This window comes from Lotus japonicus, chromosome 3 (genome assembly GCF_012489685.1).
Source record: "Lotus japonicus ecotype B-129 chromosome 3, LjGifu_v1.2".
Taxonomy (NCBI): Eukaryota; Viridiplantae; Streptophyta; class Magnoliopsida; order Fabales; family Fabaceae; genus Lotus; species Lotus japonicus.
The window spans coordinates 46,363,788-46,389,532 of record NC_080043.1 but is presented as its reverse complement, the minus strand read 5'-3'; the positions used below and the strand labels follow the sequence as shown (position 1 = coordinate 46,389,532).

At 42.5% G+C, this 25,745-nt stretch overlaps 1 protein-coding gene across 1 annotated transcript; it reads left to right on the top strand.

Annotated features, from left to right (window-relative positions):
- Positions 1-22,624: 22,624 nt before the first annotated feature.
- Positions 22,625-23,569, top strand: LOC130744227 (uncharacterized). Its single transcript, XM_057596421.1, has one exon. It carries the CDS (start codon positions 22,625-22,627, stop codon positions 23,567-23,569), a length of 945 nt encoding a protein of 314 aa, XP_057452404.1.
- The last annotated feature ends 2,176 nt before the right edge of the window (positions 23,570-25,745 follow it).

Sequence of the window (25,745 nt, the reverse complement as noted above, 5' to 3'; positions counted from 1 at the left end):
CAGCACAGGCAAATGATAATGCCATGAGGCGTGCTACTGAAGAAGCACGTGAACAGCATCAACGTCAGAGAGAGATAACTCTGGACCAGAACAAAGGCCTCAATGACTTCAGGAGGCAAAACCCACCAAAGTTCTCTGGTGGTACTGACCCAGACTCAGCGGATCTCTGGATTCAGGAAATCGAGAAGATATTCGGCGTACTACAAACTGCTGAGGGTGCCAAAGTGGGCATGGCGACTTATCTGCTACTCGGGGATGCTGAGTACTGGTGGAAGGGCACCAGTGGAATTATGGAAGACAATCACGAGGAGATTAGCTGGAACTCATTTCGGACCGCATTCTTGGAAAAGTATCTTCCAACAAGTGCTCGGGATGAGCGGGAGTCACAATTTCTGACACTCCGTCAGGGAGGTATGTCAGTACCGGAATTTGCTTCAAAGCTGGAATCTTTGGCGAAGCATTTTCAATTCTTTCATGATCATGTGAATGAGCGCTACATGTGCAAGCGCTTTGTAAATGGACTGAGGCCTGATATTGAGGACTCAGTGAGGCCGCTGGGAATCATGCGATTCCAGTCGTTGGTTGAGAAAGCCACGGAAGTAGAGCTGATGAAGAACCGGAGATTAAACCGGGCTGGGACTGGAGGACCGATGAGGCCGGGCTCTCAAAATTTTCAGAGCAGAGAGAAATTTCAGAGCAGGGGGCCATATCAGCGCCCTGCTGGAAAAGGATTTACTTCAGGATCTTACAGACCCATGACGGGTACTGCTGGAGGTTCCGGAGATCAGACTTTGAAGAAGGAGATGACATGTTTCAGATGTGGGGAGCCGGGGCATTATGCTAATGCTTGTCCCGACAAGAGGCCCAAGTGCTTTAATTGTAGCAAAATGGGGCATAATGCTGGTCAGTGCAGAGCACCCAAGACGGAGTCAACCATGAACACTGCTCGTGGAAAGCGTCCTGCTGCTAAAGCAAGAGTTTACACCATGGACGGTGAGAGAGCTGAGGGGTTTGCCAGAGGAGAGCGCAAGAACGATGGTAACTTTCTAACCATTCTTTCTCATTTCAGTACAATATATTCCATTACTCTCGTAGCGTGTGCAAACACACCTAACTTACTTATACTGTCTAAGCTTTGACCTTATAGTTATTACGCCTATTAATACCTTATTTGACCGTAGCTCGTATTTTAGCTATAGAAGTAATACGAGGTTTAGAATGACACGCTAAGCCTAGAAAGTAGTCTTCTACCGATGTGTTTAAAAGGAAGCTAGAAGCTGAAGAATGAATCTCATAGAGATTTCTTATGGATAGTATACGTATGATGTTGAGGGCGTGTAGTTCCGTAGCGGAATCGTTGAGGATGTGATGTCAGGATATTGTGATTACTGGATGATAGGAACTCATTGACTGTTCCAGTGGGGTTTTTCTAAATTTCACCTTCGATGTATTAGGCTTGATCAACTTAATATTGAGGGGGTGATATTCGGAATCAGAGCTGGCTATGGACTTTGATAGAAGGATTGGTAAGATTAACTTGATTGGATCGAGGATTAGTCGAGCTGGGAGGAAAAAGTTCGCATTAAGTATAAGTTCTCTTGCGAAGGAGATATAGTTTGAAGAAATGGATATTCATTTAGGAAGCATTGAAGAATTAACGGACATTGGAGGTCCAAACTTGGTGAATTCAGGTTTTAAGTCTATGAATTGTTGTCTTAAGTTTCTAGGACTCGAAGTTGGTTAGAATTTGATAGAGAGATTAAGAAGTTGATTGACGAGATGGTGATCAAGTTACAGAAAAGGGAAGTGTTAGTATTAAGATGAACACTTGAGGTTGTCATATTTGGACAAGTTGCTTAAAGTCTAAGAGTGAATGAAACTTGTTATGGATTTTGGTGATACGAGCTAGAGATTAGCGAGTGAATTTTGCTAAGTGGAATGACAATCTTAGGGTAAAGATTGACTTCAGAAGCTGGAGATCATATTCGAGTAAGAGTTTTAGTGGTGTTATCATTGATGATTGTAGTTAAACCTCGGCAAGTTGAAAGATGATATGTCTGTTGAGACGCCGTTGGTCAACCTTGGGACTAGAAGAGGGAAACAATCGAAGGGAAAACAGAGTGCTTTAGTAAGAGTTATTTGGAACAAAGACACAGACGATGCCATATGGGAGTTAGAGGAAAAGATCAAGAACAATAGTCAGAGCTTTTACTGAACCCTAAGTTTCGAGGACGAAACTTTCTTTTTGGAGGGTAGTAATGTAAGACCCAAGTTTTTAAGCTTAGGATCAGTGGAAGAGATTTCCATTTACGATTAGGGTTGATGTATTGTGAAGGGAAACCTGAACTAGAGTTTACCAAATGAAATAAATTTATGAAGGAGAAAGTTCAGGAAAAGTCAAAGGATTACATCATGATCGATAAAAGTTATAGCACGATCGTTATACGCTTAAACCTAGGTCAGAAACCCTAGTATATAGCTGATTTTCACTTTTAGGCACGACGGAAGTTAATTCCAAAAATCTTCAGAGAAATGTTAGAACTTCTCTTTTTCCATAGATCACAATCGTTTCGAGGCGAAACTCTAGGATCTACGAACGTCCGATTCCAATCATCGGAAGTTTGCCGAAACCGAATCCCTGGTATTTCAAAACCCTAGAATTTCTCGACAATAAAGACTTTATCTATTCAGAGCTTCAAATGGATATTCTACACGCGTACACCCATTTCTCTTGATGATTTCAATCTTTCTTCCGAAGGAAGTTTTCTATTCCGACATTCGAGGCAAAAAGCAACTTATCGGGTAAAATAGTTTTACACCGACTTTGCACCGACTTGGCATTAGTTGCCAAAAATACAAGGAGACATCTTCTTAGCTTAGGAATTCCTTTGCCAAAACCTATCTTAGAATTCATGGAGAATGGTGCCGGAAAAATCAGATTCGCGAAACTTTCATTTTCCCGCGAATTTCCAACCTTTATATATAGCAAAGAAAGGAAGAAAAATCAAAACAAACTACCCAAAACCCACCCAAAGGCCGCGAGTTTGCTAAGGAGAGGAGGAGAAGAGATTTTGTTCAATCCTTGCTTGATCGTTGATTAATCAGTTGCTGCTTCAAGGTTTCGAGGTATAGTCGCTAATCCTTACCTCTGATCGCTTTTTCCATAGCTTTTCTGTAGAGTTTTCTGAGTGGATAGTTTATGGGTTTTTGCAAAACTATCCTGAATCTTTCATTTCTGATTCTAAACCTCTTCTATATGTGCCCAAGATCACTTCTGCCGGATTAGATTTTCCGTTATGTCGCCGGAATTCCGCCGAAATCAATCTTAGCCTTAAGTACCCATTTTTGGAGTTTTTGAGGTAAAGCTTCAACCTTTAGGCTAAAAACTATCGCCTTAGCTTAGTGCTAGTAGGATTAGTTGTCATAAACGTCGTTGGTGACGTCCCTGCAAAATTTTATTTTTGGGATTTCAGTTTTGAAAATCCTAAGTTAAAAATCATGACCAAAATACCCCTGCGACAGTTTTTGATCCGATAATTTTTCCGAGTTCAGAATACCCTTAGTTACGGCTTATGAAAGCATAGGAACCAAGTTTGATCGAAGAAAAATCGAGCCCCATAATTACCTAAAGTGGCCGAGCCCTATTAAGGGGGAGGAGGAAAATTTCCTTTTCCGAAAACTTGTCTTTCGCGCTAGATTATCGTACCTTAGAGTATAGATTACTTCGTGTAACCTTAGTAAGCATCGATAGCTTAGTTCTCGATAGATTCTGATAGTATTTCTGTGACTTTGCTTTAAAGGAACTTTTGAGGAATTTCCTGAGGAGCAACGCTTTGCTGGTGAGGAAGAGTTAGAAGATAATCCTGGAGAATCTGCAGGTGAGGGCTTCTCACTGAATCTCTAGTTAATGCTTAGGGTCGATGTTTCGACATTGTTTACTGTTTATGCACTGAGATTGTGTGTGATTGAAAATGTTTTCTGAGGCTTCGGCTGACAATGTAGATGATTCATCTACTGAATGTTTTTGAAGATTGACTTACATGCTATGTGCTATGTGGGTAATCTAGGATGTGTGGTGCATGCTTTATATGCTAAGTGCTAAGTGTTAATGTTGAGATTTCTTGATATATGACATGTTGTTGATTGTGATGATTTAAATATGCTTTACACTGGAAATCTGAGATTCTGAATGGTGAGAATAGCGGGCAGGTCATGCCGATTTTATTTTGAGAGTTTTGAGAAAGTTTTATAGGACGAACGAGGTTCGGGCCTTGATTTTGTTTAGTGGATCGAGACATCCTCTGGAAGCGACTTGGGATTGGGAGATCCTGCAAATGTATAAGACTTGCGATAAGACAAAATGGAATCTATTTTATAAAGAAAATTCATAAGACCTTAAATAACCTCAAAATCTTTAAGTAATGATAACAACCTCGAAGGAAGGCATTGGAAGTCAAATCATGGTTTTGGAAAAGCGAGGAGTGTCGTCGGATCCAAGCGTTGAGGAGTTTGGTAAGTTCTGAGTATGTTGGTACTCCTTCGCTCGTTGAGCAGTTTGTTAGCCATCCAAGGGATGAGCCGAGAAGCTTCACTGAGGCGTGAGACCTTGTGAATGCGTGATACTCCACTGAGGCGTGAGACCTTGTGGAAAGCATGGATCTTCACTGAGGCGTGAGACCTCGTGAACAGCATGAAGCTTCACTGAGGCGTGAGACCTTGTGAATGCGGGATACTCCACTGAGGCGTGGGACCTTGTGGAAAGCATGGAACTCCACTGTGGCGTGAGACCTTGTCAGAGCATGAAACTTCACTGAAGCGTGAGACTTCGTGCAAGTGTGTAAATTCACTGAGGCGTGAGACCTTGTGAAAGCATAAAACTTCACTGAAGCGTGAGACTTTGTGAATGTGTGAGACTCCACTGAAGCGTGAGACTTCGTGAGAGCATTGATGACTCGAAGAGTTATCGTGAGTGGTTGCACTCATTTTATGATTATTGTATTTTGTCGCAGAATCGACTTTTACCTTAGGGTAAGCTTTTAGAGACATTAATTTACCTAGAACACGTGGCGACGTGTCGAGTGAGGTCGGAGACGTTGTTTGGCTAATCACATTGCACTCATGCATACATAAGAGGTTAATACACGGCGTGATACCGGACCTCGGTGGATTGGAGGTTAATACACGGCGTGATACCGGACCTCGGTGGATTCCAAAATGGTCATAAGACCCGGATTTCCGCGTAAGAGCGCTATTAGGCGACTCTTAGTAGCAGATCTGGCTACCGTTGTTGTTGGAGTAAGAGGCATCACGGGCCGAAATGGCACCACCGTGGCTGGTGAAGGGCTGATCCGATGATGTCCATCCGTTCCGGATTGCATATTGGTTGACTGGGTTAACCTGCATATCATTTCATGCGACATGCATACTGACATAGTTAATGAGTGTGTTTGATACTTGTTAGTTCTACTTGATATATGTTAACTGTGATTTACAGTCGTTCTATTCTTTGTGGAAATATGCAACCCTAGGATGTTATCCCTAGTTATAAGCCTAAGTGGCTATTATCTTATTTATATCTATTGGTGCTATTATTTACATAATTCTTTGGAGTTGACCCTCGCGTCTTCTGTGTGTGCTTTGGCGGACAAACGCCCTTTGTCAGATGTCTTTGGCGGGCTGGTTCATGACGGTTCACCCTTCGGGGGAGACTAGAGTGGAGAAGCTGGAACAGGAGCGCATCGCTGTAGCGAGAGGAGGACGGATGGTGTACATAGACTAGGTCGTTCTGGATTCAGATTCGGGCGACGATCATGCTAGCATGTAGGTTTTAGTGCTGGTGTGAGCTCCTCGAGATGGGATTAGTGTAGGAGTAGAGTCTTAGCTCTGAACATCATTTGTTTTCTTTGGGGACAGGGTAGTTTCCCACCTATAGCTTTTTGTGTGGTTCTTTACGAGAATCACAGAGAGTTGGTTGGACTTAGGAGGTCTTGCTTCAGGCCGATGGGCCAGCTTATTCTCAGTTTTGAGGGATAGTGTTGCGGACACTTACCTTTAGATTTGGTTTGTACATTTTGCCTTCGGGCGTTACACTTTTCTTTCCGTCACTGGAGGTTTACTCGTGACGAGGTTACTTACAGCGGGGGCTGTTTATATATTGTATATTAGCTCTATTACTTTTCGCTTTTGGGTTTTATTTAATTCAGTCTTGTCTTAGTTATTATCGAAAAAAAAAATATTCCACGTTTTTCCGCATTAAGTTTACTTTTGGTTACTAAAGTGACGCCACCGAAATCGGGGTGTTACAGACCCTAGCGCCTTGGCTTTGTTTGTATGTTTGTGTTTGGGCGGTCGGCCTGCTGCCAGGCGTCCGTCAGTCGATTAGTGATGACTCGTCACTCGAGGAGGACCAGGAGCGTAATGACTATTACTGAAGCTTTCGACGAGGACCCGGACTGAATGCATGACCAGATGAGGGTCGATGATGGAAGTATAGGGTATGGGTGTTTAGAGCCTACTAAGGTTGGGTGTTAATGTCATAGCTCTGAATCGTCATTTGTACTTTAGGGACAGGGTAGTTTCCGACATATTGCTTTTCGGTGTGGTTCTCCGTTGATGGGAATCGCATGGAGTAGTCGGACGTAAGAAGTCTTTTTGGAAGCCGTTTTGGGCTGGCTTACTTTTCGGAGGACTGTATTTATAAAACTTATGACTCTATTTATGAGTCGCACTTATTTGTCGTTGGGCAACACTTTTAGTTACTTGATGTTACTTTCCGTCACTTGAGGACACTCGTGACGATGTTTTTAGTTGCAGCGAGGGCTCTGCTTGTATTGTATATTAATCGCTGTTAATCGCGATTGGGGTTGAGTCTTTATTTCGACAAGTCTTTTTATTTAAAGAAAACGAAAAAAAAATACCTGCTTTTCCGCTTTATTTTATTCTTGAGTTACTAAAGTGACGCCACCGAAATCGGGGTGTTACACGCATTAGTCACTCCGAACGGCATGACTAAATACTCATAATGCCCATATCTTGTCCGAAAGGCCGTCTTCAGTACGTCTTCCTTCTTAACTCGGATTTGATGGTATCCGGATCGCAGATCTATCTTGGAGAATACTTCCGCTCCTCTTAACTGATCCATCAGATCATCAATCCTAGGCAACGGGTACTTATTCTTGATCGTCACCTTGTTCAGTTGCCGATAGTCTACGCATAACCTCATGCCACCATCCTTCTTCTTTACCAAAAGAACTAGTGCTCCCCATGGGGATACACTCGGCCGCACAAACTTCTTGTCCACAAGCTCCTCCACTTGCTTCTTCAACTCCGCTAGTTCCACTGGTGACATCCTATACGGGGCTATAGAGATAGGTCCCGTTCCGTGAACTAAGTCTATAGAAAACTCGACTTCCCTTTCCGGTGGTAACTCGGTTACTTCCTCGGGGAAAACGTCGGGAAACTCCCTCGCTACGGGTATCCCTTACTATCTGCATCTAGCGTTCCTAAAAGTACGTTCGATTCGCTCTCGGGCGCTTTTCCTACGTTTTCGGTTCGCTTAGTCCGCTTAGCGTCTCCTTCGCTAGTCCCAAAAGTAACCGTCTTCCTCCTACAGTTCAGGGTTGCATCGTTGGCCGCTAGCCAATTCATTCCTAATATTACTTCTAATCCTTCTAAGGGTAAGCATACTAAGTCTTGCCTAAAGGTTCTTCCTAAGGTTTCTAACCTACAGTCTCTACGAACCTTCGAGTTCTAGTTGGGGTACTTACTTCCAAGTCCCATGCCAAACTTGTCACTGGTATACCTAATTGTTTGACCCTCTCTTGTGATATAAACGAATGCGTTGCAACTGAATCATATAAAACACTTAAGGGAAAACTATCAACATAACACGTACCTTGGATAAGTTCTGGCGCTTCAACTGCCTCCTCCAGGGTCATCACAAACACTTTCCCCTTATTCGCGGGTCGTCCAAACTTCCATTTATCTCTCGGTGCCGGTGCTCCTCGGCTACTTCCCTCGCCTGTTGTAGCGGTAGGGTTTCGATTCCCATTTCCGCTGGCCTGTGTACTAGCCCGTTCCCCTAACACGGCTCTACACTCCGGAGCACGATGTCCATTCTTTCGGCATCTCACGCAGAATGGATTGTTAGGATTGAACCCACTTGTCCTGTTGTGGAATCCAAATCCTCCTGTTCGATTTCCGAACCGGTTCCTCACTTGCTCGGGTGGCCTAAAGTATGGCTTCCTCCTCTCTTCCTTCTTCTTCGGGGCCTTGTTAACACCTTGTCCCCTCAAGTACTCCTTCCTAGACTTCTCGTTTTCCTAAAAAATCCTACACTTCTCTACCAGAGTAGCAAAGTTCCGAATCTGGTCATGTCCCACAGCAGTCCTGATGTCTGGCCTCAGTCCATATTCAAACTTGACACACTTTGAGGTCTCATCAGCTGCTGCACTATAATGCGGGTGGAACCGACACCGTTCTTCAAACTTAGCTGCATACTCTCCTACTAACATCATACCTTGCTTTAACTCCAAGAATTCCATCTCTTTCCTCCCCTTTGCGTCCGCCGGGCAGTACTTTTCCAGAAATGCATTCCTAAAGATCTCCCAGGTTATGAAAGTAAATAACTAGCAAAAGCAACCTTACGCGGGTCAGCACATTGATGACCCTATGTTAGTAGTGGTTTTAGGGTCATTTACTCGAGTGTTTTTGAGTCTTTTTCTTTGTCTCATGTAGTGTTTCATGCATTCTCATGCATTTTTGTGTTTATTTGAGTTTGAGTTAAGTTTTGGTAATTTTATGGTTTTATGAGGGTTTTTTTTGCATTTTTATAGAGTTTAGGACTTGCATGAGTTTTGCCATGATTTTGGGAGGACTAAGGTGGTTAAAAGCCCTTTGAATTTCTTGATTTTACTCCTTGTCTTGGTCCTTTAGTGCTGCAGTAGGTAACTTATGGAAAAGGAAAGCCAAGATGCAAAGGAATTGAAGAAAGCATTCAAAGGGGGGTTACAAAAAGCTGAAAAGTCACCAAGTTCGTGAAGCTGGCGCTCGAGCGCCACCACTCCAGAAGCTGGAGCCTTGCATCTGCCTCATGGGCGCTCAAGCGCCCCAGGGCAGCGCTTGAGCGCCCTAGCTCGACTTGTGTGAGGCTTCCACCTTGTATTTTCCAGGTTTCCTTCACATTTCTTGTATGGATTCACTAGCCATGAGTGGCTAGACTCTTCTTTTGCTTTGGGTTCAATGTGATTTCATGAATTTCTAGACTTAATTCCTATCTCTATGCACTTGTTCTTGAATCTACCTTATATTTCAATTCTTTTATGCATGATAAGCTTGGGTGCACCTTTGCTTAAGGCTAAATTGCAATCATATTGGAAGATTGTTATAATTTGGGGACTTGGGTTGGAATCGACCTCTCTTTGCTTGCTTCTAGGAATAGAGTGGGGGATTGGTTTTGTTGGCCTGAAAATTGCATCCTTATAAACCTCATATAAATGACTAAGTACACAAGGAATTGGGCTTAACTTTTAGTATGGGAGAATTGCTCGTGTGAGGAATCAATGAGTAAGTATCTAGGCTATAACAATAAGGGAATAATTCAAGGTTTCAATTGCATAGGGTAGGTTGTCTAGGAAGGATTGGATGAACATTAACCGAGAGCATTTTCATCAATTGGTATTTTCATTTTCTTTACTATTGCTAATTTTGCAAACTCTTGTTACAAACAAACAAATCCAAGAACTGAATTTTATTTGCTTTCAAACTTACAAGCTTTGAGCTTAAACCACAATTCTCACTCACGGTCCCTGTGGATTCGATATTAAAACTCGGAGATATCTGTGCACTTGCAGATTGAACCAACACACATACAAACGTCTCATAAATCCTATCTAATTCTTGGATCCACTCAGACGCTCCGTCGGGATTGTAACCCCCTTCAAACTTTGGCGGATCTTGCTTCAGAAACTTTTCCAAACCGTGGTAGACATCCTCTTCCGCTGGTTGGTGTCCACCTCCATTCCCAGCTCTTTCCGCTTGCTCGGTCAAGAAAGTGGTAAGTTGTTCAATAGCTCTTGCCATTGCTGCCGTCTTCCTTTCCTGAAATTCACAGAGTGATTAGTTTCCTATGGCCTCAACTACCTATCCTAGACTCCCTAGTAGGCTTCTAACCTTAGGCCGACGAATCACTGCTCTGATACCAATCCGTGTGGCGTCCCCTTCCTTAAGTGACGAGTTCTCTCTATCTCCATCACTAAGGAGTGAGCACGCTACGTGAAATAGTGAACTTTTTTTTCTACTTAGGGTTTCCTCATTGGGTCGGGATCGCAAGAGTAAAGAGTACTCGAGCGTTTCCCTTAACATCCCCAGGTATTTCGACCTCCTAACTTAAGACTACGGAGAATAACGATATAAACCACACAAATCATACATAGCATGCATAGTTGGTGGACGGGTCCACCGCATAAGTCTACAGATAAGAAGATAGCACATAAAGAGGACTCAATGTAACGCCCCAATTTCTCGAGGGTCACTTTAGTAACCTTTTTCCAAAAATGTGTGTAAATTTTCGTTGAAATAAAACTTTTCAATAACATTGCTTACAAATAAAATGTAGTAACTTGAGAAGTAGACTGAATAAATCATGTTATTAATAAAAGCTCAGAATCGACTGGTCAAGACTCTTTCTGATTTAGGCCTTCATGATGATTTGGCTATGACCATTGGAGATGCTCTCAATGGGACTAAGCTGAAGAGAATGCAGATTATTAAGAAAGTTCAAATTGAACCTAAAGAAGACACATCTGAAGAGGTTCGTCAGAAGAACTACCCTGTTGATGACTTTCCTCTATGGTCTAAAACGGACAATCCAGCATGCATTCTGGAGTATGTGAGAATGCTCAGAAGAGAAGGAGATCCAATAACCCTTGAGGAATTTGTCAAAAACCTTCCTGATAGTCCTCCTGAGATGGCAACAAGAAAATCCAAAAGAGCTACAAGCAGTAAGCCTTCAGATCCTAAGGGCAAAGGGATTCTGATAGAAGAACCTAAAAAGAAGAAAGCTGCATCCAAGTCAGTGGTCATCAGGGAACCCACTCCAGAAAGTCCTCCTAAAAGAAATTCAGTGCAATCACCTCAACTATCTGAGTCTGAAAGCTCTGAGAACTCCTTGGAAGAATCCTCAAGTGAGGAGACTGAAGATGATGATGTTCCCCTGGCCAAGAGGCGAAAAGTTCTTGTTGAGGAAGAAGTTGAGCAGGATGACTGTGAGATCATTGAGAATGTGCTTCAGGTTATAAGGGAATCTTCAGAAGCTGAAGAATCCACGAATTCTGATGAAGCACCCTTAGTCAAGAGGAAGAACCTGTCTCTGAAGGGTCCACTTCACCAGAAGGGGCCAGAATCAAAGCAAGCATCTGACCTTGCTTCAGAGGCACAAACGGAAAGAAGATCAAAGAGTACTTCTGATCCTGCAAGGACTGCAAAACTCACCAGAACCACTACCCTCAGAAGTCCAAGTAAGGTAATTACTGAAAGCATTAACTCAGATTCTGCTTTAGAAGTTATTCCTGTACAACCTCTGCCTATATCTACTTCCCTGCCTACTTCAACCCAAACAACTCCCACTCAAACAGAACCTGAAACACAAGCCCCCCAATCAAACATCCAAACAGCTACCACTGCCATTCCATCCATCCCAATTCAAACCTCTTCAACATCCACCACAACTGAGCCTGTACCTCCTATCAATTCTTTCATTCAAGGTATCGTTCAAAGTGAGGCTACCCTGAGAAATTTGGTTTAACATTTCACTCCCAAGCCTCCATCCACCTCAAAGACCCTCCTGATAACACAAACTGGTGAGATTCCTGCTGAAGAAGACAAAGAGGATAATGATGTTCAGATCCTCGAACCTCCTTTCAATGTGAAGCCTACTCAGCCAGTAGCTTCCAATTTTGAAGATTAGCTCCAAGATGTTGCTGCTGAATCTTCCTATGTGTCCTTGTCTCACTATTCTGCAGTAAACTCACGAGATCTGAGTTTCACCTCGCCTGAGAAGACTGCTACCTCCAGGCAAAGGCAAGTCACGATTTTTGAGGCTGAGCATATGGATGAATCTGATCATTCAGAAATAGAGAAGAATCATGAGATTGATTCTGCTCCTTCAGGACAACACAGAACTAAAAGTTCCAATGCTTCAAGCTCCAATGCAACCAGAACTTCTCAGCTTGTCTTGACCTTGGCACCCTCCTTCAGACCTCAAAATCTTATTCAACTCATTCAGGAGTTCTCTGAAGAGGCAACCAGAAGATTGCAATGGTTATATCAGGTAACTGATAATCAGTTTGATGCTTCCTTGGTTGATGGTATGTGGTCTGTCTTCGGAAGATGGTCAGAAAGCAGAGCTTATGATTTTCAGAAGCAGCTTAGCAATGAGAAACGTCTGAGAGTTCATGATGCTTCTGAGAGAGCTTATGAGCAAAGGCAGAGAGTGTTACACAGGGTTTGTGAACCTTTGAGAAGAGCTATGGCTGAAAGAACCTATGTTGTCTCTGAATGTACCTTAGAAGATGCTGAGATGATTCCAGCAGAGGTTGCAGAAGACAGTTCTGAAGGGATAGTCATTCTGGAAGATGCAGTTGTTGATGAAGAAGCTGAGATGCAAGTACCGATTCAAGTTGCTGCTGGAGGTTCATCAGATGCAGAAATTCTTACTCCAGTTCAAGGTACAGAACCAGCTCCACATCCGGAAGTTGCACTCCTGGCTGCCAGAATTGATAGGATACAAGATGATCAGCAGAGACTATTTCAGATGGTTGAGCATCAAGGCATCATTCAGAGTGAACAGAGTCGGCAGATTCATGAATCTTCAAGCAGAATGGAATCTATGATGAAACATCTGATTTAGAATCTACTCCCTTCATCAAAGCCTTGAACCCCTCTCATCTATCCTTCATGCACAATTTAATTGCTTCAATTATCTGTGAACTTAATTCATGTTGACCATGTTTAATTTTGCTACATTTATTCAATGCACCGTCCACTTCTCTGTAACACCCCGATTTCGGTGGCGTCACTTTAGTAACCAAAATAAACTTAATGCGGAAAAACGTGAATATATTTTTTTTCCGATAATAACTAAGACAAGACTGAATTAAATAAAACCCAACAATAACAAAATCAGAACTAATATACAATATATAAACAACCCCCGCTGTAGCAGTAACCTCGTCACGAGTAAACCTCCAGTGACGGAAAGAAAAGTGCGACGCCCGTAGGCAATAGGTACAAACCAAATCTAAAGGTAAGTGTCCGCAACACTATCCCTCAAAACTGAGAATTAAGCTGGCCCATCGGCCTGAAGCAAGACCTCCTAAGTCCAACCAACTCTCTGTGATTCTCGTAAAGAACCACACAAAAAGCTATAGGTGGGAAACTACCTTGTCCCCAAAGAAAACAAATGATGTTCAGAGCTAAGACTCTACTCCTACACTAATCCCATCTCGAGGAGCTCACACCAGCATTAAAACCTACATGCTAGCATGATCGTCGCCCGAATCTGAATCCAGAACGACCTAGTCTATGTACACCATCCGTCCTCCTCTCGCTACCGCGATATACTCCAGTTCCCGCATCTCAACCCTAGTTCCTCCCGAAGGATGAACCATCATGAATCAGCCCGCCAAAGACATCTGACAAAGGGCGTTTGTTCGCCAAAGCACACACAGAAGACGCGAGGGTCAACTTCAAAGAATTATGTAAATAATAGCACCAATAGATATAAATAAGATAATAGCCACTTAGGCTTATAACTAGAGATAACATCCTAGGGTTGCATATTTCTCAATGAACATAAACGACAGTAAATCACAGTTAACATGCCTCAAATAGAAGTAACAGGTACCAAACACACTCATCAACTATGTCAGTATGCATGTTGCATGAAATGATATGCAGGTTAACCCAGTCAACCAATATGCAATCCGGAACGGATGGACATCAAACGGATCAATCCTAGCACCAGCAACGGTGGGACCATTCTGCCCGCGTGCCTCTTACACCAAGCATAGGTATGGACATAAAACGAGTCAATCCTAGCACCAGCAACGGTGGGATCATTCTGCTCGCGTGCCTCTGGGATGGACATCAACCGGATCAATCCTAGCACCAGCAACGGTGGGACCATTCTGCCCGCGTGTCTCTTACACCAAACCAAGGTAGCCAGATCAGCCGTAACCCGTAGGTCTGCCATTTCGGTCTGCTACAAGAGACGTCTACAAACGCTCTTTCACGGCATTCCGGGTCTCATGACCATTTTGGAAACCGACGAGGTCCAGAGTACGTCCTGTGTTAATACCTCATTAATGTTGCATGTATGCAAAATGATTAGTCAAACAACGTCTCCGACCTCACTCGACACGTGTTCTAGGGAAGTTAAAGTCTCTAAAAGCTTACCCTAAGGTAAAGTCGATTCTGCGACCAAAAGACACACTTCATAACGACACATAGCTGCTCCAACAGCACCACAACACACGCTGCTCCAACAGCACAATAACACACGCTGCTCCAACAGCACAACAATAAACGCTGCTCCAACAGCACAACATCAAACGCTGCTCCAACAGCACAACGACAACATACTCAACACTTGGATCCGACGACACTCCTCGTTTTCCAAAATTAAGATTTCACTTCCAATGCCTTCCTTCGAGGTTGTTATCATTACTTAAAGATTTAGAGGTTATTAAGGTCTTATGAGTTTTCTTTATAAAATAGATTCCATTTTGTCTTATCGCAAGTCTTATACATTTGCAGGATCTCCCAATCCCATGTCGCTTCCAGAGGATGTCTCGATCCACTAAACAAAATCAAGGCCCGAACCTCGTTCGTCCTATCATACTTTCTCAAAACTCTCAAAATAAAATCGGCATGACCTGCCCGCTATTCTCACCATTCAGAATCTCAGATTTCCAGTGTAAAGCATATTTAAATCATCACAATCAACAACATGTCATATATCAAGAAAACTCAACATTAACACTTAGCACTTAGCATGTAAAGCATGCACCACACATCCTAGATTACCCACATAGCACATAGCATGTAAGTCAATCTTCAAAAACATTCAGTAGATGAATCATCTACATTGTCAGCCGAAGCCTCAGAAAACATTTTCAATCACACACAATCTCAGTGCATAAACAGTAAACAATGTCGAAACATCGACCCTAAGCATTAACTAGAGATTCAGTGAGAAGCCCTCACCTGAAGGTTCTCCAGTATGATCGTCAAGCGCTTCCTCGCACTCAAAGTGTTGTTCCTCAGAGAAATCCTCAAAAGCACCTTTACAATGAAACCACAGAATACTATCAGAATCTATCGGAAACTAAGCTATCGATACTTACTAAGGTTACTCGAAGTAATCTATACTCTAAGGTACGATAATCTAGCGCGAAAAGACAAGTTTTCGGAAAAGGAAATTTCCTCCTCCCCCCTCTAATAGGCTCGGCCACTTTTCACAATTAAGGGGCTCGATTTTTCTTCGATCAAACTTGGTTCCTATGCTTTCATAAGCCGTAACTAACGATATTCTGAACTCGGAAAAATTGTCGGATCAAAAACTGTCGCAGGGGTATTTTGGTCATGATTTTTAACTTAGGATTTTCAAAACTGAAATCCCAAAAATAAAATTTTGCAGGGACGTCACCAACGACGTTTATGACAACTAATCCTACTAGCACTAAGCTAAGGCGATAGTTTTCAGCCTAAAGGGTGGAACTTTACTCAAAAACTACATAAATGGGTATTTTAGGCTAGAATTGATTCCGGCGGAATTCCGGCGACATAACGGAAAATCTAATCCGGCAGAAGTGATCTTGGGCACATATAGAAGAGGTTTAGAATCAGAAATGAAAGATTCAGGATAGTTTTGCAAAAACCCATAAACTATCCACTCAGAAAACTCTACAGAAAAGCTATGGAAAAAGCGATCGGAGGTAAGGATTAGCGACTATACCTCGAAGCCTTGAAGCAGCAACTGATTGATCGACGATCAAGCAAGGTTTGAAGAAAAGCTCTTCTTCCTCTTCCTTCTATGGAGCTCGCGGCCTTGGAGAGAAAATGGAGGAGTTCTTGTAATTTTTCTCACCTTTCTTGCTATATATAGAAAATGAAATTCGCGGGAAAATGAAAGTTTCGCGAATCAGATTTTTCCGGCATCATTCTCCATGAATTCTAAGATAGGTTTTGGCAAAGGAATTCCTAAGCTAAGAAGATGTCTCCTTGTATTTTTGGCAACTAATGCAAAGTCGGTGCAAAGTCGGTGTAAAACTATTTTACCCGATAAGTTGCTTTTTGCATCGAATGTCGGAATGGAAAACTTCCTTCTGAAGAAAGATTTAAATCATCAAGAGAAATGGGGGTACGCGTGTAGAATATTCATTTGAAGCTCTGAATAGATAAAGTCTTCATTGTCGAGAAATTCTAGGGTTTTGAAATACCAGGGATTCGGTTTCGGCAAACTTCCGATGATTGGAATCGGTCGTTCGTAGATCCTAGAGTTTCGCCTCGAAACGATTTTGATATATGGAAAAAGAGAAGTTCTAACGTTTCTCTGAAGATTTTTGGAATTAACTTCCGTCGTGCCTAAAAGTGAAAATTAGCTATATACTAGGGTTTCTGACCTAGGTTTAAGCGTAAAACGATCGTGCTATAACTTTTATCGACTTCGATAAAATCCTTTGACTTTTCCTGAACTTTCTCCTTCATAAATCTATTTCATTTACTAAACTCTTGTTCAGGTTTCCCTTCGCCATGCATCAAACCTACTGGTGAATAAGAATTTATTCACTTGGTATAAACTGAAAAACTTGGGCCTTACATTCTCCTAGTAAGTCTCATGCATTTATTCTTCGATAAGTTTTATGCATGTTTTTCTGTTACTTCTCCTCCTTAAAATCCGTTGCTTCCCCTCTTACTTTTCACAACTCAATTCAACTCATTCCTTTCTCTTCTAAAACCAGAAATGACTTCTGTTGAATTTATCTCTGAACTCAAGACTCTTGTATTTGACCAAGTCTTCTCATGGAGTGTTAATCTCTCTACTTCTCAAATCTCTCAAGCTCTTGGGAGGATTGTCAATCTTTTGGGTTGTTGGTTGACACCCCATCAGATTCACTGTCTTCAGAATCTTCAGGAAGTTCTGAACGACCTCCTTCGTCTGTCCTCTCGCCGGAAGGACCTTGAAGCTCAGTTCGAGGGCATTTGTATGCTTCTTGAACATGAAGAAGATCAACAAGACGCAGGTCAGGATGCTGCCTCCTCCCCTGGTATCTGTGAAAGCGAAGTTCTGAAGGAAGAACTGGCTACCCAGTTAGTCTCCATTGATCAGGACATTCGTCCTTTACACCTTTAGCTTCTCTCTATGAAGAATTCTCGTGCTTTCTTATGTATCTAGAAATTGTTCTTCTAGTTTTGCTTTTTATCCTCTGTACTCATCTTCGGTTCTTAATAATAACAAGCGTCTTATCAGCATTAATTCTTGATTGTTATTGTTATTGGTTGTGTTTTTCACTCTTTTTGCTTATGACAAAAAACAAGAGTACATAAAATGGTTTTGATAAACTTTTAATTATATTTTATAATATAAAACCAGTTGAGGAGAATAAGTATCAGTACTTATAGAACTTAGATATTGTCATGCGTCCTAATCAAGGAATACATTCCAATACACCTGAACAATACTCTATGTTTCAATGTGATCTACGCGAGTTCTGAACCATCAATTTCTGATGAGTATACATCCTTCTAAGCGTATCTTCTGATCACATTACTAAGACTCCGAATCTAGACTCTTCATCATTTCATCAAGTCTCAGATTCAGGGGGAGTCAGGGGAGTCCCCAGCTCAGAATCAGGTGTTATCCTAGATTCAGAAGGAGCAATATAAACCGTTACACAAGGATAATTTAAACTCTGATCTCTTCTCTCTTGTGTATTCAGTTTATTGACTTAGAATTGTTCATCAAAATACTTGTTTTGTCAACATCAAAAAGGGGGAGATTGTAAGATCAAGATTTGATCAGTGGTTGCATCTCTATATTTTGATGATTACAATTAAGGTTTGTGAAGATGAACAATTATGGTACTCTAACGTTTGTCTCTTTTAGCTGTGACAAACAGGTTCTGATTCTGACCCAAGCTTATTCAATCAGAAGATAAAGACCCAAGGGTAACCATAAGAGAGTTCAATAGTTTACCATGTTCGTTCAGAACAGTGGCATACACTTCAGAAGTTCTGAAGTTAGAAGCTCTTAGAAGGTACTGAAGAACCGGAGTCAGAAGTTCTGAAGACCAGTTGTTCCAGAAGGAACGGTTCTGAAGAAGAAAGACTCAAGTTCTGAAGACCGGCAAGAAGTTGGCTCTGAAGACCCAAGCTATTCTAGCTCTGGCGTTCAGAAGTTATGAGGAACTTGTCCAGGAGCAGAAGTTGCAAGGTTAGAGGATCCAAGCTTCCGTCTGACACTGATCAGAAACTTCACCAACGTCCAGCTGAAGCACATCAGATCAGAAGTCAGCTGGGGAAAGGATAGGTCGCTGTCATAGTACACACTGTACAGTCATAGCCTGCCCGCCACCTACCTCATTCAGTCTAGCAGTCTGATATCACAAGATTTCCACTCCAACGGACAAAACCCTAGCAATGACTACATCATATATCTTGGAGTATATAAGGACTGAAGTTGGAAGAAAGAGGCTATGAAACTTTGCTGATATTTCCGAATTCATCTAACCAATCTCTTAGCAATATTTCTTCATTGTTCCTGAACATCAGAGTTTACCATTAGCTTTTTAGAAGCATTTACTGTAAACCCAAAACCTTTTACAAACACTTTGTAAAGTTCCTTAAGAGACCAAGGTTGGTCGGATCTTGAGAGGACTGAGTCAAGTTTGATTCAGTGTTTAGCTAGTCTTGAGAGGATCGGTTGATCAGCTTCTTGAGAGAATACTAGTGAGAAAATCAGTGTACTGTTAGTCACTTTGCAGGTAGCAAGTGCAGTTGTAACATTCATTGATTTTAGTGAATTGCCTTCATCAGAAGAAGGAATAAATCACCTTCACGGGTGGACTGGATTAGCTTGAGCTTTTATCTCAAGTGAACCAGGATAAAATACTTGCGTGCTTTTCTTTATATTCTTTAGCACCTAGTTCTTATCTTTAAGTTTGCCAAAACTTGAAAAAGGGAACGTTTATCCAAAAACTCTATTCAAACCCCCCTTTCTAGTGTTTTTCGCACCTTCAACAGGATACCAGCCTTTGTACCTACAATAAGCTATGACTGGAGACTGATGTGGGATTGGTTCAAGAGGTCAACTCAGGAAACCAAATTGACCTTGGTTAGCACTAGTCAAGTTGCAGCCCAAAAAGCCTTGCCACGTCAGAGTTTGGTGGGGGACTTGGAAATCACTGAGACTGAGTTGGTTCCAAGCGAACTAAATGAATCTATGCTAAATGAACCATATGAGTCTATTTCACAAAATGTGGACCAGAATTGTATATCATCAACTACACCTATGGTAAATGGGCCTTGCGGTTCTGAGGACCACAAACCACCGGGGGCTAAACGAGGTAGGGGCCGCCCAAGGAAACAACCCAAAGTTGTTAGATACCCTCCCTCTAAAGCTCCTCTTGTTCCCCTCGTTCCCTCCGCTGTAGGTCAACCGAATACCCACTTAATCCAACCAGTTTGTAATCTGATCCCTCAAGCGGAGACAAGAGCGGCGTCTTCAAGTGTTCGGGATGTACCAGGCACACCGTCGCTCTCCCCAGGCTCAAATTCTGCAGGGTCCAAAAGATATTTCACTAGAGCACAAAAGTCTTGGATGCTGGGCAAGGTGTTAGGTCTGCATTTTGAAGGAACAAACGCACAAGCTATAGAAGGCTTAGAAGAAGAGCTACGCGTCATCAGACAGAGCTAGCAGGATGCAGCGACGGTGGGTCTCTTGGAATGTCGGAGGTATGGGAAGAGCTGAGAAGAGAAGTGCCATCATCGATGCACTGACGAAACTGAAACCTGAAATGGCCCTGATACAAGAGACGAAATTAGACTCCACTCGAATCAAGACTTTGGAGTCATTTGCCAAGGCTGAGAGAAAGGAGAGTGTGTCCATACCTGCCACAGGCTCAGCGGGGGGATTAATTACTCTGTGGAACTCTGCTACCTTCACTATGGAATCAGTAATTAAAAACGAAAGATTCATCGGTCTGCTAGTAAAGTCATTAAAAGATTCCCTGTTGCTCTTCATTGTTAATGTCTACGGCCCCAATGTGGATAGTGAAAGGTATGATTTCTTCAATCTATTGGCTGAGGCCTTGAATGTGAATAATTGTTGTACTATTCTGGGTGGGGATTTCAATGCTATCCTAAATGAAGGGGAAAGGACAGGTAATCAAGGAGGAGTGGAGATTTGTTTTTCTGAATTTGTAGCAGGCTCTAATCTTATTGATCTACCATTGCAAAATGACAAATATACATGGTACAGCTCGCGTTTGGGAGGAATTTGGAGTAACCTAGATAGGTGGCTAGTGAGTGAAGAAGCCATAAACAAATTCGAAGGAAAATGCCAATCAGTGGAAAATTGGGGATTATCAGACCATCGACCAATTATACTAACGTTGGGGGCCATTAATTTTGGACCCAAACCTTTCTTGTTCTATAATCATTGGCTCCTGGACAAAGAATTTGAACAATTGGTGTCACAATGGTGGTGCTCCGCTACAGTAGTGGGTTGGTCAGCTTTTGTACTACAACAAAAATTGAAAGGACTGAAAGCAATAATAAAGGAATGGAGAGGCTATGCTGGCTCAGCTAACAGGGAAAAAATAACCGCTCTAGAAACGGATTTACAGGTGACTATGGACAGATTATCCTCAGAAACGGCTTGGACAAAAACGGCTGTACATTCTCGATGGTTTGTGGCAAGAATTCAGAAAGGAAGTGGCCTGATGGAGACAAAAAGCCAGGGTTAAATGGATTAGAGAAGGGGATAGAAACACTTCCTATTTTCACTCTACGTGCAAAATCTGTAAGGCCAAGAAGCAGATATCTCACTTAGTTGTTGGGGGGTAGCCCCTAATATGATCAAAGAAACAATCTTCAGCCACTTCCAAACCTTCTTCCAAAGCTGAGTCATGAGAAGAAGGTTGGACTGGAAAACAGATTCTCAGAGGGGGAGATTTGGGAAGTTCTGAAGTCTTGTGATGGGAATCGGGCACCAGAACCCGATGGTTTTAATTTGAATTTTTTCAAACAGTTCTGGAGCTTAGTTAAGGGTGAAGTGGTGAAATTCTTTGATGATTTCCATAGCACGGGGAAGTTAGTAAAAGGCCTTAATGCTACCTTCATAGCTCTAATTCCAAAACATAACAATCCCTCAGATGTCACTGATTTCAGACCAATCAGTTTGATTGGTAGTGCTTATAAATTGATCTCTAAGGTGCTAGCATCGAGATTGCAGAGAGTTGTCCCCTTGCTGGTCTCAGAGAACCAATTTGCTTTCACAAACGGGCGAGAAATTTTTGATTGCATCCTTATTGCTACTGAGGTGGTAGATCTCTTGAAAAAGAGAGAAGGCGGTGGATTTCTATTAAAACTTGAGTTCACCAAAGCATATGATAATGTGGAGTGGGGTTTCCTACTCGATATCCTCAAGGAAATGAACTTTGGTGAGCGATGGATCAATTGGATTCGTACTTGTGTCTCTACGGCTACTCTGTCAATCTTGGTAAATGGCTCATCTACAAGTTTCTTTGATATGGAAAAGGGGCTCCGACAAGGTGACTCGTTATCCCCCCTCTTGTTCAATCTATGTGCAAATGGACTCTCTTGCATGTTGAACCAACTCTTAGAAGAATTTCTCTTTAGTGGTGTGAGAATTGGAACCGGTCTAGCTTTGAACCACTTACAATTTGCGGACGATACGCTACTGTTTTGGGAGAATGATGAGGACCAAATAGATCTACTTTGCAATGCCTTATTGTCATTCCTCTTTGCGTCTGGACTCAAAGTGAATTTGCAGAAGACATTTCTAATCGGGTGTAATGTTGAAGTATCAGAGGTGGAAAGAATTGCTGGTCTTTATGGGTGGAATACTGGCCAATTTCAATTACTCAACCTTGGTGCCCCCCTAGGTGGGAATCCTCGTCGTATCTCTTTTTGGGAACCAATGCTGGATAAACTTAGAAGGAAAAGGCAGACATGGAATTTAAAATTCATCTCTTTAAGCGGTAGATTGACGCTGATGAAGGCAGCCCTTTGCTCGGTTCCTCTATTCTTAATGGCTGTATTCAAAGCACCTATAAAGGTCATAGGGGAAGTGGAGAAAATCTTACGTAGTTTCCTTTGGTGAAAGGAAGAGAATGGCAGAAAAATCGCTTGGATTCCGTGGTCCTTGATCTGCAAATCTCATGAACACGGGGGTCTTGGTCTTGGTTTAATTGGGTGGAAGAACAAAGCTCTCTTACTTAAATAGGCTTGGCGCTTTGGAGTAGAACACAAAAGCTTGTGGAGGAGACTACTCATTGCTAAATATGCGCTGGACCCTAGGCTACTGTTCTTCCATGTGGCTATGGTGGAAGCAAAAAATTGGTCCATTATCATGCAAGACATTGTGAACATTTTGTATGAAGACTCCTTGGTAGCCAAAGGATTGAAAGAAGGACTGATTGTCAACATTGGAGATGGATGCAATACTAGATTCTGGGAAGATCGATGGACTTGGGACCTAGCATTCAGAAGAGATTTTTTTGATTGGGAATTGGAGATACATAGCACCTTCATCAACCTTATAAATAGTCACTTTCCTTCGAGAGGATTCAGGGACCACATATGCTGGTGTTTTGAAAGCTTCGGGTTATTCTCAATGAAAGGATTATGCAAGTGGATCGAGGACAAGGTAAATGAAGGAGAACAATGGGCACTACCATCTCAGGTGAGGAAAATAGTCCCACCTAAGGTGAGATTGCTATTTTGGCAGGGGTGTTACAACAAGATAGCTTGCAAACAAAATCTTCTGAGTCGTGGGGTTTCTTTGGAGGACAATGGCCTCTGCTCGCTATGCTCCCAAGCTCCTGAAACTGCTGATCACCTTTTCCTACACTGCTTGCTGTCTTGGAGCATGTGGAGTGACATAGTAAAAAGAGAAGGCGTTGCTTGGGTACCTCCAAACTCCCTGGTTGATTTAGCCAAACAGTGGGATTTCCTTTGTGTTAATTCAGACCCTATCTTATGGAAATTAATCCCTTATTCTCTGGTTTGGTTCCTATGGGTCAGAAAAAACGACTTGGTATTCAAAGATAAAGCCTTCAACAGAGAAAAAGTTTGGGATATGCATGTTATGCAAATTAAATGGTGGGTGAAAGCTAAATGGAAGGACTGCCCTTACAACACTGAACAATTTAACGCAAATTTCTGCAATATAAGAATGAAAATGACTGCAGTGAGTGTAAGGACAACAACTTGGCAACCTCCAACGCTAGGTACTCTCAAATTTAATGTTGACGGTGCTTCTTAAGGTAATCCCGGACCTAGTGGTTTTGGGGGAGTTCTAAGAGATCATCAAAATAGGGTCTTTGGCTATTTCTCTATGAACTCAGGCTTTGGCTGGGCTTTCGAAGCTGAGGTACGTGCTATCCTCAAAGCTCTACAATTCTGCCAGGAATTCATGGTTTATGAGGTGAGTATAGAGAGTGATTCGACTGCTGCGGTGGGATGGATAAACTTCAATTTAAATAGGCCATGGAAACTCCTTAATGAACTAAATCAAATAGACTTCTTGCTGGAGCTAACCAAATGTTCCAAGGTGAGCCACATCTATAAGGAAGCAAATGAGTCGGTGGATTCCTTGGCTAAAGCTGGCTGCAATCGGTCCAATTCCCTCTTGTGGTGTTCTAACTCATTGAGAGCCTGAGGTCTATGTCAGCTTCTCTTCTAGTGCTGCTCGTGTTGTTGTTGTGCTTGCTGGTTGCCTTCCTGGACTGTGTCTTCCACTACTTGTGTAGCTGATATGTGTCTTTGCGCTCTCCTTTGTTCTCTGTAGCGTTCTGTTTTTCTTTCTATTTGTTTTTTTTTTCCTTTGCTATTTCTATTGCTTTGTCTTTGTAATTTGCTCCTGTACTGGTTCCTTTTATTTCAATATATTTTTCATTCCCAAAAATAAAATAAGTATTTAATAAATTTTAATGGTTTGGCTTCTCCAAGGATTAAATTGAGCGATGGTTCAGCTTCACTTGAAATTAGGTTTTTCAATTTCAAATTACTAATAATTGCTCCCCTTGGAACTAGGAGCAATTTTTGGCCTTGGTTTAATGATTTTTTGAGGCACCATTTCGTTCATTCTTCTGCTTTGGCAGCTCCTGTACAGTTGATTGGTTATGTCTCTCATGTAGCTAGGGAGGTTGTTGGGGACTCAATTTCTTCTGCTTATGATGTTGGTGTGTTGAGGTGTAATGGGTGTAACACCCCGATTTCAGTGGCGTCAATTTAGTAACCAAAAAGAAAATAAAGCGGAAAAACGTGAACTTTTTTTTCGATGATTGGTTTTAAATAAAAGACTTGTCGAAATAAAGACTCTACAACGAAAGATAAACATAACTAATGTACAATATATTTACAGCCCCCGCTGTAAGAAGCAAGCCACGTCACGAGTAACCTCTAGTGACGGGAAAGTAACAGAAAGTAGTGCCCGTGGGCGAATATGTACAAACCAAAGTAAAAGGTCAAGTGTTCGAAATACAGTCCTCCAAAACGAAAGTAGGTCAGCCTAAAACGGCCAAAACAAGACCACCTAGTCCGACCAACTCTCTGTGATTTCCATAAAGAAAACCACACAAAAAGCTAAAGGTCAGGGACCTACCCTGCCCCAAACTGAGAACATGATGACCAGAGCTGTAACGCTACTCCTACCCTAATCCTGCCTAGAGGAGCGCACCACAGCACTCCCAACTACATACTGGTATGATCGTCGCCTGAATCAGAATCCAGGGCGACTAGGTCTCTGTCTGCATCCATCAATCCTAGGGACTCCCGTCACCGCATCCACAACGCGGACGAACACGTCCTCCTCCATCAGGTGCGCCGAAGGCACAACAAGATAACCACGGGGAGAAGTCGATGTCCTCAAGCGAAGGGTGGCTACAGCGACACGCTCCTCGGCTAGTCTCGCGGGTTCGAAACCTGATCTAAAATCATCAGCAACAACAACGGTAGGTGAACTAGAGTTTGATGAAGTCCTTCCCACAGGCTCATCCTCCGAGGGGTCCTCGTCGTCGGAAGCGACGGTGGTGGTGCTCCTACACCGGATCCACAGTACACGCTGGGTGGCAGGTTAAAGCTGACAGTGTAACGCCTCAGTACTCCCTCCATCAAATGTCCCAGACTGTCGACACGGTTCTCCATTATTCTCCCCGAGTAGATCGCTCGGTGGCCGGCGGGGTCAACCACCCATGAGCCGGGGATCTCCTGATCAAGCATCTCGAACCTAGTCCCCCCCGGAGGGTGGACCATCGTAAACCAATCTGCCATGGACATCTGACAATGGGTGTAGTCCGCCAAAACACAAATAGAAGGCGCGAGGGTCAACTCAAGGAATTACATAAATAATACACCCAATAGATAAAGTTTAAGGGATAGCTACTTAGGCTTAGAGGTTTGTGATAGCATCATAAATTGTATATCTTCCAATTGAATAT